Source organism: Chiloscyllium plagiosum, chromosome 29 (assembly GCF_004010195.1).
Source record: "Chiloscyllium plagiosum isolate BGI_BamShark_2017 chromosome 29, ASM401019v2, whole genome shotgun sequence".
Classification (NCBI taxonomy): Eukaryota; Metazoa; Chordata; class Chondrichthyes; order Orectolobiformes; family Hemiscylliidae; genus Chiloscyllium; species Chiloscyllium plagiosum.
This window is the reverse complement of record NC_057738.1, coordinates 40,506,729-40,518,907: the sequence shown is the minus strand read 5'-3', so window position 1 is coordinate 40,518,907 and position 12,179 is coordinate 40,506,729. Positions and strand designations below refer to the sequence as shown.

Genomic DNA, 12,179 nt, shown 5'->3' with positions numbered 1-12,179 from the left:
TGGTAAAAGGAGGATCAGAAAACAAAAGGGGATTTTCACCTGGAGGCAGAGACATAGCTGAACTATTAAATATATACTTTACATCTGCCTTTAATAAGGAAGGAAATACTGTTCATACCATAGTGACAGAGGAGAAAACTACAAGGATTCAAAATTATTAAGGACGGGGCATTTAATGACAACTTAAAGTTGACAAGATCCCAGGATCAGAGGAAATGCATACAAAGATATTGAAGGAAGTGAGAGTGGAACTTGCCATAATCTCTTGACCTTGACTTGACTCAGGGACAGTGCCAGAGGAGCGGAGAATTACAAACAATTCCAGCCTTGTTCAGAAATGGTTTTGACGATCAGATCAGCAATTACAAATCAGTCAGTTTAACTTCAATTTCATATGTTGGGGAAACTTGTAGAAGCAATTACTCTTGAAAGAATTAATAGTCACATGGAAAATGATGTGTTGATGATGAAGAATCAACATGGATTTCTAAAGGGGAAATTATGTTTCTGTATCTTGTTGGAGTTTTTTGAAGCAATAACAGAGACAGTTGATGACAATACACTGTTGAAGTGATAAAAACTTCTAGAAATCATGCAGCAGATTTCTGAGAAAATTTATAGGCTATGGAATGAAAGACATTGTAGCAATGGGGCTGAGATATAGGAAATAGAGATACACTTTACCTGATATTCACCTCTCAAAGTGTTGGTTTGAGAGGGTTTGCGCTGTCTCCCACATTTGCAATGATTACATTTCAAAAGTATTTCACTGACTGTGAAAGACTTTGGGAAATCCTGTGGGTGTAGACGGTGCTATTTAAATGCAAGTCATTTTTATCCCCCGCAATGAGCAGCATAAGAACTGATCTTTGTGCTTCTCTTTGTCACTGAACTTACTACAATTGCATTTCTTATCACAGAAAAGTATGGTGTACATTGATTTATGCTGTTACACTTCACAGGGCACATCAGGCTTTGAGAAGCAAATCAATAAATGTCTCGAACTGGCAGAATATCTCCACAGCAAACTCAAAAGAAGAAATGATTTTAAGCTGGTGTTTGATGATAAAGTAAGTTTCCAACCAGAGTGCTTTTATACTGTCAGTATTGTTTAAGTGCATTGAAACATTATACAAATGTAGTAACCATGGTTCTGGTAAAGATCTTCTTGTCTTCAACAAAGGCTTATCACACTAATCCACATGCAAATTACTTTCCCCTCCTACAGATTAGCCTCCATTTGGGGAAAGCTGGTCCTTATACTCTTCTGAAATAAATTAACTTTAAAATCAAATTAATTAATTCACAGAGGAACGGGTTCTTAAAGGGACATTATAGCAGAAAAAAACTTTAAAGACAATTTAAAGACCTTTCGCAGGGGAGATAATGCATGTGAGCTACATGGTGCACATGAATCTGAGAAAGTCTGGAGCAAGCCCTGAGTGAATGTTGCACTCTTTCACCTGGGGCACTTGTGCATTGACATAGCCACAGCAGAGAGACAGGCAGGCAGTGCTAACAACCCTCTCCATAGCCTGCTGCCTGGATTGTTCAGGACTACCCTGGGCAGACACTGGAACAGACATGGAAGGTGGTTCTCCAGCTTGCCCACTGGTCTCCACAACGGAGGTCTTTGTGTATTGTTGTCCTTAATTGTTACCAGCTCTTCTTCAGCACAGCTACAGCATGCACATATACACACTCAGTTAGCATGTGCACAGTAGTAAATTAGCACAATAATCTGCCCTCCTTGACACCTTGGATTACAATTGAACTAAAACAGAGGGAATTGAATTCCTGCTTTTGCCATTTGGCAAGCAGCGACTGGTTACATGTTGTGAAGAAGAATGTTCTGCTCAGTATGCAACATGACCAATTTTCTTTATTGTGGGTGGCACGGTGGCACAGTGGTTAGTGCTGCCGCCTCACAGCGCCAGAGACCCGGGTTCAATTCCCGCCTCAGGTGACTCTCTGTGTGGAGTTTGCACATTCTCCCCGTGTCTGCGTGGGTTTCCTCCGGGTGTTCCGTTTTCCTCCCACAGTCCAAAAATGTGCAGGTTGGGTGAATTGGCCATGGGAAATTGCCCATAGTGTTAGGTGAAGGGGTAAATGTAGGGGAATGGGTCTGGGTGGGTTGTGCTTCAGCGGGTCGGTGTGGACTTGTTGGCCCGAATGGCCTGTTTCCACACTGTAGGGAATCTAATCAAAACATCAGGTATACAGTGAGACTGCCAAAGTGAAAAATTAACCCATCGTTTTCTTCTGAAACTGCTTGTCATCTTAAAGGGACAATTTTGTCAACACGAAGACCCCAGATAAACACAATCCTCTGGGATCACGTTTCACAGAGATTTATTAAATGGCTGTCAGGATCATACCCTCATCATTCGGTCTTTTCCAATTTTCTAATGAAAGCCTCAAATTGTTGATGCTGTATCCTGGGAGAACGCAGACGGGAAATCAGTCCACGTGTGGTACGGATGTGTCGATGTTTTGCCTTGATTGTTAGTTTTCAATTGTGACACATTTGTTGATTTCAATTTGTTTCCTGCATCTTAGTGATTGTGTGAAAATGTTATTCAAAAGAATTCTCCTATCCTGTATCTCTCTGCACTGTGCAGCCAAGAGGACAAGATGAAATCCTTTATTTAAGCGTTCACCATCACCACTGGGAAATGCATGCGTCCACACAACCTCTTATCATTTTGATCGTGTTTGTGGAATCATGTTTGGATTGCACTCAGCTTTGTCCCACAGCCACTCAGTTGGAGCTTGCACGCACAGATCATGATTTTCCATCACTCGGTGGTACTCTGTATTCAGCTTATGACTCAAAGAGAATCACAATATGACGTCTCTCCAGCATGGGGTTCAACCAAAGGTTTCTCCTTCATTGCTGCAGTGCACTGGAAACTGACAACATGCGTTAGCCTGTGTCTGCTCGAAATTGGTTGCAGGGATGAGGACATTGAGCTGCAAATTCAGGATGGAGAATTTAACTCATTTCGCTTTGAGAAACAGAAGCTGAGGGGAGATCTGATGGAGGTGTACAAGATGATGGATTGGCATCAGTTGGACAAAGGAAAGCTGCTCCCATTAATCATCACACAAAGACTGGGGGCGCAATGACATAAGGACTTTTGGCAAGAGATATCATTGGTTGGGAGGAAACTGTTCTTTACATTGTGAGTGAACTCACTGCCTCTGAGCATAACAAGCATAATCAAAGATTTCAAAAGGAAATTGGACAGGCATTTCAGCGCTATGGGGATCCAGGAGGGGAATAGGGCTGGCCTGTTGCTCCATAACGATCTAGCATAGACTTGATGACCTTGATAAAGTTAGGTATGAAGTAAGCTGAATTCGCCATTGCCCACTTTGTGAGGTCTACTTTCACCATCCTCAGTATGAAACAGATCTGCTTGGTTGTATTGTTTTGCAATTTGGATTAATGTTGGTGGAGATCTTACCAAAGAATTGCTCAAAGGGTAGCAGAGTGGCTCAGTAGTTGGCACTGCTCCCTCACAGCACCAGGGACCCAGGTTAGATTCCTGCCTCGGGCGACTGTGTGGAATTTGCACATTCTCCCTGTGTCTGCGTGGATTTCCTCCCACAATCCGAAGGTGTGCAGGTTAGGTGGATTGCCATGCTAAATTGTCCAAGGTGAGCAGGCTAGGTGGATTAGCTATGGGGATAGGGTGGGTCTGGATGGGATGCTCTTCGGCTGGTTAGTGTGGACTCAATGGGCCGAATAGCCTGCTTCCACATTGTCGGGATTCTATGATTCTACTCTGCAGAATGGCAAATTATAATGCTGACATATATATCATCAATTTCCTTTAAACATTTCTGAATAACAACATACACTTTGTCTCTTACATTTTTATCTTCCCACACAGCCTGAGCACACCAATGTCTGCTTCTGGTACATTCCACCAAGTCTCCAAGAAATGCCCGAAAGTGCAGAGAGGGATAGCCAGCTTCATCAGGTAAGTTTCTACGTGATGTTATTTATTCCACTTGACAACAAGTAAGAATAAGCTGAATGCTCTCACCATTGTCCATTTCCATGGCCACAGACTATTTAATCATCCAGCAGGGGGCACAATTCAAACAAAACCATTTCCTGATTGTCATTAAACCTCTTGCATGAAACAGCACAGGGACACGAAGAAACCAAAAGCACTGGTGTAAATGGGAGCTATTCTTGCAGGATTCTGGAATATATACCTCTGATATTTTGTCTGACATTAGCCCAAATCTTTTATCTCATGAACAAAATGAATGAATAATGAATGAATGAAGGGCACCAATAGACATTAATGGGTATGATAGTACTATCATTACATAGAGATGGTTACAAGGAGATTAACAAAAATATGTGGTGTCTCAGTGGTTAGCACTGCTGCCAGGGAGCCTGGTTTGATTCCACCCTCAGACAACTGTCTGTGTGGAGTTTGCACGTTCTCCCTGTTTCTATGTGGGTTTCCTCCGGGCGCTCTGGTTTCCTCCCACAGTCCAGAAATGTGCAGGTCGGGTGGATTCGCCATGGTAAATTGCTCATAGTGTCCAGAGATGTGCAGACTGGACGGGATGGGAAATGCAGGATAACAGGAAGACGAGTGGAAGTGGGTGGGATGCTCTTTGGAGGAAGTCGCTCTGGGCCAAATGACCTGCTTCCAGATTGTAGAGATTCTGTGATTCGAAGTGAGTGGTTCAAAACATGACAGGTAGAATAAAATGTGGGAAAATTTGAAGTTGTGCAATTTGGCAGGAAGAGTTAAGGATCTGAATGGTATTTAAATGGATAAAGACTGCAGAAAGTTACAGCACAGTGGGATTTGAGAATCCTGTGCACAAATCACACAAAGCTAGCATCCATGTACAGTGGGTAATAGGGAAACTAAATGGAGGATAAAATTAGGGAAGTTTACTAAACTGTACAAGGCACTATTCAGACCAAATGTGGAATTCTGTCAACAGTCTCAATCTCTTACTCTCAGGAAAAATATATTGACATTAGAAGCAGTTCAGAGAAGGTTCACTAGATTGATAAAGTGATTTGTAAAGTAGTATTGTCTTATGATGCGGAATAGGCCGTGCTTGAATTCATTGGAGTTTCGGAAAATGAGAGGCAACCTCATTGAAACACATAAAATTCTTACAGACTTGACAGGGTAGATGTAGAGTGGTTGTTTCTTCATGTGGTGAAGTCCAGAGGGTGTAATCTCAGAAGTGGCCACACATTTAATACAGAGATGAGGAAGAATGTCTTCCCTCTGAGGGTAGTGAATCTGGGAAATCTCATTCCTCAGAGGGCTGTCAAGGCTATTAAACAGATTCAAGGCTGAGATAGAAGTATTTTTAACCAGTAGGTGAACTGAGAGTTCTGGGGAAATGGCAGGAAAGTGGGAGTAGAGGATAATTAGATCATAGAACAAGATCCGATGGAATGATGGAGAGGGTCTGATGGGCTGAATGGCCTACATCTGCTCCTATGTCTTGTTCATGGCCAGTCTCCCAATATCACATATGCCCAGGACCACAGGTATATGGGGAAATTGTGACATAGTGGTAAAGATTTGAATCCCACCATGGCAGACAGTGAAATTTGAATTCAAAGTAACCAATTTGGAATTATAATTTAGCTTAATGGTGACCATGTTTTGTTCACCATGAAAACTCATCTGATTCACTCAAATAAAAGCAAAACACCACGGGGGCTGGGAAGCTGAACTGAGAGCAGAAATCGCTGGAGAAACTCAGCAGGTCTGGCAGCATTGGTGGTGAAAAGGTATAGAATTAACTTTCCAAATCTGATATGATTCTTCAGAAGAAGATGATGCCTGTTTTTCTCTCAGCTCACAGGGGAGCAGTGTATCTCTGATGTTGACATAGAGATCCCCAAACATTTCTTTTCAATTTGTATATAAATGGCAGTAGATTGCCTCAGTTGGCTGGATGGCTGGTTTGTAATGCAGAGTGCTGCCAATAGTGTGGATTCAATCCCCACACTGGCCGCGGTTACCATGAAGGGTCCTGCCTTCTCAACCTCTCCCCTCCCCTGTGATGTGGGGACCCTCAGGTTAAACTCAGCACCATTCATCTCTTCCTAAGTTGAGAATAGGACTATGGCTGCTGTGAATTAGATAGCAGTGTGATCACTATGGTTTATGCAGAAAGTTCTGACCCATATTCTCATTCATTGTACACAGTTGGCCAAGAGCACCTGTTCTCCTTTCCTTCAAAATTTATTCCATTTGATCTAACCTCAAAAAACAAAGAACCATCTGACAGAACATCCCAAATGCTTTGAGACCATCTAAGATTCTTGAAGGAGGTGGCTTTTATATCTAAAATTGAAATTCCAACAAATAATTAAAATGCTGAGCTTTTCACATGCATCTTATTGGCAATATGAGCAGACACACCTACGTTTTATTTTCTTAAAATCTGCAAGCAGACAAATAAAATAATAGGGCAGTTTTGCGAGTTAACCCTTGCCACAGTTAAAACTGTGCCAGTCACTCCACCACGTTCTTCCAGAACTGACACAGAAACAGGAAATGCTGAAAAGACCCAAATGGGTCAGACTCCATCAACAGATAGAGATTCAGAGTTAACACTGTCAGGCCATTTAGCTTTCATTAGAAGGAGCTGAGTCAGAATTCCCATCAGAAGGCCCCGAGAATCTCCTTTCGAATACACCTTTTTTCAATTGGAAGTTATGAACTCATGTCTTTGTTGATATTCAGGTGGCGCCAAAGATTAAAGCTCGGATGATGGAGGAGGGGTCATTGATGGTCGGGTACCAGCCACAAGGACACAATGTGAATTTCTTCCGTATGGTCTTTTCGAATCCAGCTACAAACAAATCCGATGTCGACTTCCTGATTGAAGAGCTTGCGAGGCTTGGGAAGGATTTATAACAAGCGAGCAAATGAATTAGAAGCAGAATTAGACCATTAAGCCCTTCGAAAATGCTTCAGCATTTAGTAAGATCATAGCTGATCTATTTGTGTTTCAAATTCCATATTCCCCTCTATCCCCAGTAATCCTTCATTATCTTGTCCAGCAAGAACCTATTCCTCACCTTAAAAGTATTCGATGACCACCCAACCCAAGCCACCCTGTACCCCCTCTGCTGAGGCACACCACCTCCTAGGAGTAAAAATATAAGCTCATCTCTGTGATCTAACCTGAACATGGCCTTTGATAAAATGTTGGTGAAACCTTTTTTAGCTTACTTACTCTTTGAACCATTTCATTTTGGAGCAAATTTGTGCTCCCAGTGCCATCGAATCAAACCAAGCTGTTAGAATATTGACTTTAAAGAACTAACCAAGTTAATGCCATCATTAACTGAGGAACTCGCTGGGTTATTTCACAGGGCAAGTTAAGGGTTAACCACATTACTGTGGATCTGGAGTCACTTGTAGGTGGGACTGCGTACAGGCAATGGATTTCCTTCTCAAAAGATTGGTGAACCAGATCTGGGGTTTCACAACAACCATGGATTCATGCTCACCATTGCTAACTTATTTCATTAAAATTGTAAAGATGAAAGAATTTGAATACATAACATGAGGTCATGCTGTTGAATTAGTCCAATAACACAACCACTGTGCTACTTGCATGGATTTTCTTTTGGGAAAAGCACAGAGTCTTCTGTCTTTCACACATTAATAACAAAAAGAAATTAAATAAAGCGTCAACATCTGATTCAGAGAGGCAGGCCAAAGCTTCTCTGCTCCCATGCTAACATCACTTTGACCCTCCATCTATGTTGAAGATCGGAGCTTTCACTGTGGTCGGTTTGGAGGTGCTCCTGAATGTTTCTGAGGAGCTTTGGTTGTTCCAGTTGTAATGTGAAGCTATTTGATGTGCCACAATTGACCCAAGCACTGACACTGTGTTATGGGCTGTTCAGTAGCACGCACAGATCTTTGAACTGGAATGCTTTGGGTTCAGAGAAGATCAGGTGAGTTGTCTCCAGTGTCCTCACCCGCAATATTTATCCGTCAATCAACATTAACAAAAACACAACAGGTTTAAATTATCCAGTCATTAACAGATTATAATCTTGAGAAAGTTTGGTAGGTGAAAATTAGTGGTGTCTTTCCTTTACTACAAAAGTGATTGCTCCAAAAAGCACTCTCAGACTTTGTTGAAGATCACAGCGGGTCAGGCAGCATCCACTGAAAGAAAGCATGCTAACGTTTCGGGTCTAGAAGGCTCTCCACCAGAGCTGATGCACGTTAATAAATGTATTTTTCACTGCACTTATAATGAATAAGTAAAAGCATGTGGTATGTTTTAATGCTAATATATAATAACTTCTCAGTTTGTATGCAGTTAAAATGTAATATCTATTTGTGAGATTTAGACCAGCACTACTCTCGCTGATTTGACAAGCCAGCATCAGGAACAGTACAAAACATTAGTGAATCCTAATTGAATCTAACTTTAACACCGATACTGCGCTGTCTTTGGCATTCATCAATGAGATGAACAGCAAATGAATTTGATGTGAAAATTACAAAATGCTGGGTCTGCAATGTTACACAACAATAAACATAGAATGGAAAAAGCTCAGGCAGTGTGCTTCATTAACCCAATAACCTTAATAATCAAACATTTGTGTCATTGATTAATGAGACATGACTATATGAAAATAAAACCTTGACAGTTTATGAAATCTACTTTGTTTGCTTTAAATCTGTAATAGAGAGATTATTTTATCACTTGGAGATATCATACATGGTAGATTTCATATTCGTGGTAAAGGTGAAGGGCCTATGGATTCATAACAGAATTTAGGGTTAACATTTACTCACAGGGAGGGTAGTTGTGACAATGTAACTGCAGTGAGAATCCCAGAGAAATGGTGTAAATGATCAAGGACTTTGGACTTCCAACCAGGCTTATGATGTACCCCTTATGATCTCGCTGTCCCTCCCCTGTCTCCGTCCAGTACCATTCAATCTGGCTGACTACCTAAATTGGAACGGGGATAAAGAATTCCTGCTGTTAAATTCTGGAGGCCTCCCTATAGCCCACATTTTAGGATTTTCTGACCTGCTATGCTCACTGCACCTTTCCCATCCCCCCTACCCCTGAAGTGCCTCCTCCTTGCAGTGTTTTCAGCCAATTTTGTCTTTGCTTTGCCTCCTCTACTTATCCTTATGCTTTGTTTCTGCTTGTACAAGTTGCTTTTTTTGTCATTTATGGGTGTCACTAACTGGGCCAGCTTTTACAGCTGATCCCTAGTTACTGGAGAAATTCATGGTGAGCTGCCTTCTTGAACGACTGCAGTGCTTCCAGTGCAGGGTCACCCACAATGGCCTTAGGGAGGGAGTGCTTGGAATTTGACTCAGCAACAGTGAAGGAATGGTGATATATTTCCAAGTCAGGATGGTGAGTGGCTTGGAGGGGAACTTGCAGCTGGTGGTCTTACAATATATCTGCTGCCTCTTGTCCTTCCAGATCATCAATTGTCCTGCTCCTCAGATGCTGACTGACCTGCTGTGCTTTTCCAGCACCACACTCTCGACCCTTGTAGATGGTGGACAGAGTCTTGTGCCACATGCAGCACATTTTTGTCGAACACAATCCACTTCAGTTCAGCACTAAATATGTTTGATGTACAATGGTAGACATTTAAGAAAATAATAGATGGCTCACGAAAAAGGTATATCCCAGTGAAGATGAAGAATTTTTGGAAGCGGACAAATGGTTAACCAGGGAAATTAAGGAGATTGTCAAATCGAAAGAAGACAAATACAACATAGCAAAGATTAGTGGCAAGCCAAAGGATTTGGCAAGATTCAAAAATGAACAAATAATGAAAAAATCAAAATGAGGAAGAAAAATAAACTTTAAAGGTAAACTAGCAAGTGATGTCAAAAAGGACAGCAGGGGATTCTTTCAAAAGGAGGAGAGAGACCAAAATGAATAAGTCCCTTAGAGAACGAGGCCGGATGAAATAATAATGGGAACCAGAAAATGGTGGGAGAGTTGAATAAATATTTTGCAAGAGTCTTCACAGTAGAATACAGTAATAGAATTCCATCATTACTCAATAATCAAGAGGCAAAACAGGAGAGGATATAACTACAAAACTAACATTAAAAAATGTACTGGGGAAACTAACGCGGCTCAAAGTCATGTGGTTTCATCCTAGGATATTCAAGGAAGTAGCTACAGAGATAACGTGTACTAGTAGCAATCTTCCTTAACTTCTGGAAAACTCTCAGAAGATTGGAAAACTGCAAATGTAGCAGTTGTATTCAAAAAGAGACGGAGAAAATAAAGCAAGTTATTACAGTCTGACTTAAAATCTATTTTTGGGAAAATATTCATGCCTGATATAAAAGATGTAATAGTAGAACATTTAGAAATACAAAACCTGATTAAGCAAAGTCAGCATGGCTTCATGAAGGAGAAAAATCATGTCTGACAAATGTATTTGAATTCTTTGAGGAGGTAACAGGCAGGATAGATTAGGAGAACCAGTAGATATAATATATTTGGTTTTACAAAAGTTGTTTGATAAGGTACCATATGTAATAGTGTACTTAATAAAATGTGAATCCATGGTATTGAAAATCGTATATTAGCATGTAGAGAAAATTGGTTAACCAATGGAAAACAGAGGGTGAGGATGAGGGAGCCATTTTCAGGGGATAGCCTTGAACCATTGTAGTGCAACAGGGATCAGTGCTGGGAGCACAATTATTTACAATAAATACAAATGCTTTGGATAAGGGAAGAGAATATACTATAGCCAAGTTTGCAGATGACATAGGCAGTTGACAGAAGGCTATGGACAGGTTAAGTTAATGGGCAAAAACTTGGCAAGTGGAACTTAATGTGCGAAAATGCAAGGTTATAGAACATAGAACAAATAACATTACAGCGCAGTACAGGCCCTTTGGCCCTCGATGTTGCGCCGCCCTGTCATACTAATCTGAAGCCCATCCCACCTACACTATTCCTTGTATGTCCATATACCTGTCCAATGACGACTTAAATGCACTTAAAGTTGGTGAATCTACTACCGTTGCATTCCATACCCTTACTACTCTCTGAGTAAAGAAACTACCTCTGACAGCTGTCTTATACCTATCTTCCCTCACTTTAAAGTAGTGTCCCCTCATGTTTGCCGTCCCCATACTTGGAAAAAGGCAGTCCCTGTCCATCCTATCTAACCCTCTGATTATCTTGTATGTCTCTATTAAGTCACCTCTCAACCTTCTTCTCTCTAACGAGACCAGCCTCAAGGCCCTCAGCCTTTCCTCGTAAGACATTCCTTCTATACCAGCCACCATCCTAGTAAATCTCCTTTGCACCCTTTCCAAAGTTCCACATCCTTCTTATAATGCGATGACCAGAACAGTACACAATACTCCAAGTGTGGCCGTACTAGAGCTTTGTACAGCTGCAGCATAACCTCCTGGTTCCGGAACTCAATCCCTCTATTAATAAAGGCCAAAACACTGTATGCCTTCTTAACAACCCTATCAATCTGGGTGGCAACTTTCAGGGATCTGTGTACATGGACACCGAGATCTCTCTGCTCATCTGCACTCCCAAGAATCTTACCATTACCCAGTACTTTGCATTCCTATTACTCCATCCAAAGTGTATCACCTCACACTTGTCCACATTAAACTCCATTTGCCACCTCTCAGCCCAGCTCTGCATCCTATCTATGTCTCTCTGCAACCTATTATATCCTTCATCACTATCCACAACTCCACCGACCTTAGTGTCGTCCACAAATTTACTAACCCACCCTTCTAAGCCCTCATCCAGGTCATTTATAAAAATGACGAACAACAGTGGACCCAATACCGACCTTTGCGGTACGCCGCTAGTAACTGGACACCAAGATGAACATGTTCCATCAACTTTAACCCTCTGTTTTCTTTCAGCAAGCCAATTACTGATCCAAACTGCTATGTCTCCCACAATCCCATTCCTCTGCATTTTGTATAATAGCCTACTGTGGGGAACCTTATCAAACGCCTTGCTGAAATCCATATACACCACATCAACCGGCTTATTCTCATCTACCTGTTTGGTCGCTTTGTCAAAAAAGTCAATAAAATTCGTTAGGCACGACTTACCCTTCACAAAACTGTGCTGACTGTCCCTGATCAGATTATTCTTTTCTA

General features: G+C 41.5%; 1 protein-coding gene across 3 annotated transcripts in view; it reads left to right on the top strand.

Moving 5' to 3' along the window:
* Nucleotides 1-8,644, top strand: part of gad3 (glutamate decarboxylase 3) — a 55,769-nt gene extending 47,125 nt beyond the window's left edge. For 2 of the 3 annotated variants that reach the window (XM_043719622.1, XM_043719621.1), the window contains 3 exons: nucleotides 963-1,070; nucleotides 3,900-3,989; nucleotides 6,756-8,644. In XM_043719622.1, the coding sequence (XP_043575557.1) occupies nucleotides 963-1,070; nucleotides 3,900-3,989; nucleotides 6,756-6,929 (372 nt within the window). In that variant the 3' untranslated portion in view covers nucleotides 6,930-8,644. The remainder of the gene's footprint in view (nucleotides 1-962; nucleotides 1,071-3,899; nucleotides 3,990-6,755) is intronic. The other variant, XM_043719623.1, reaches the window with a different exon arrangement.
* The last annotated feature ends 3,535 nt before the right edge of the window (nucleotides 8,645-12,179 follow it).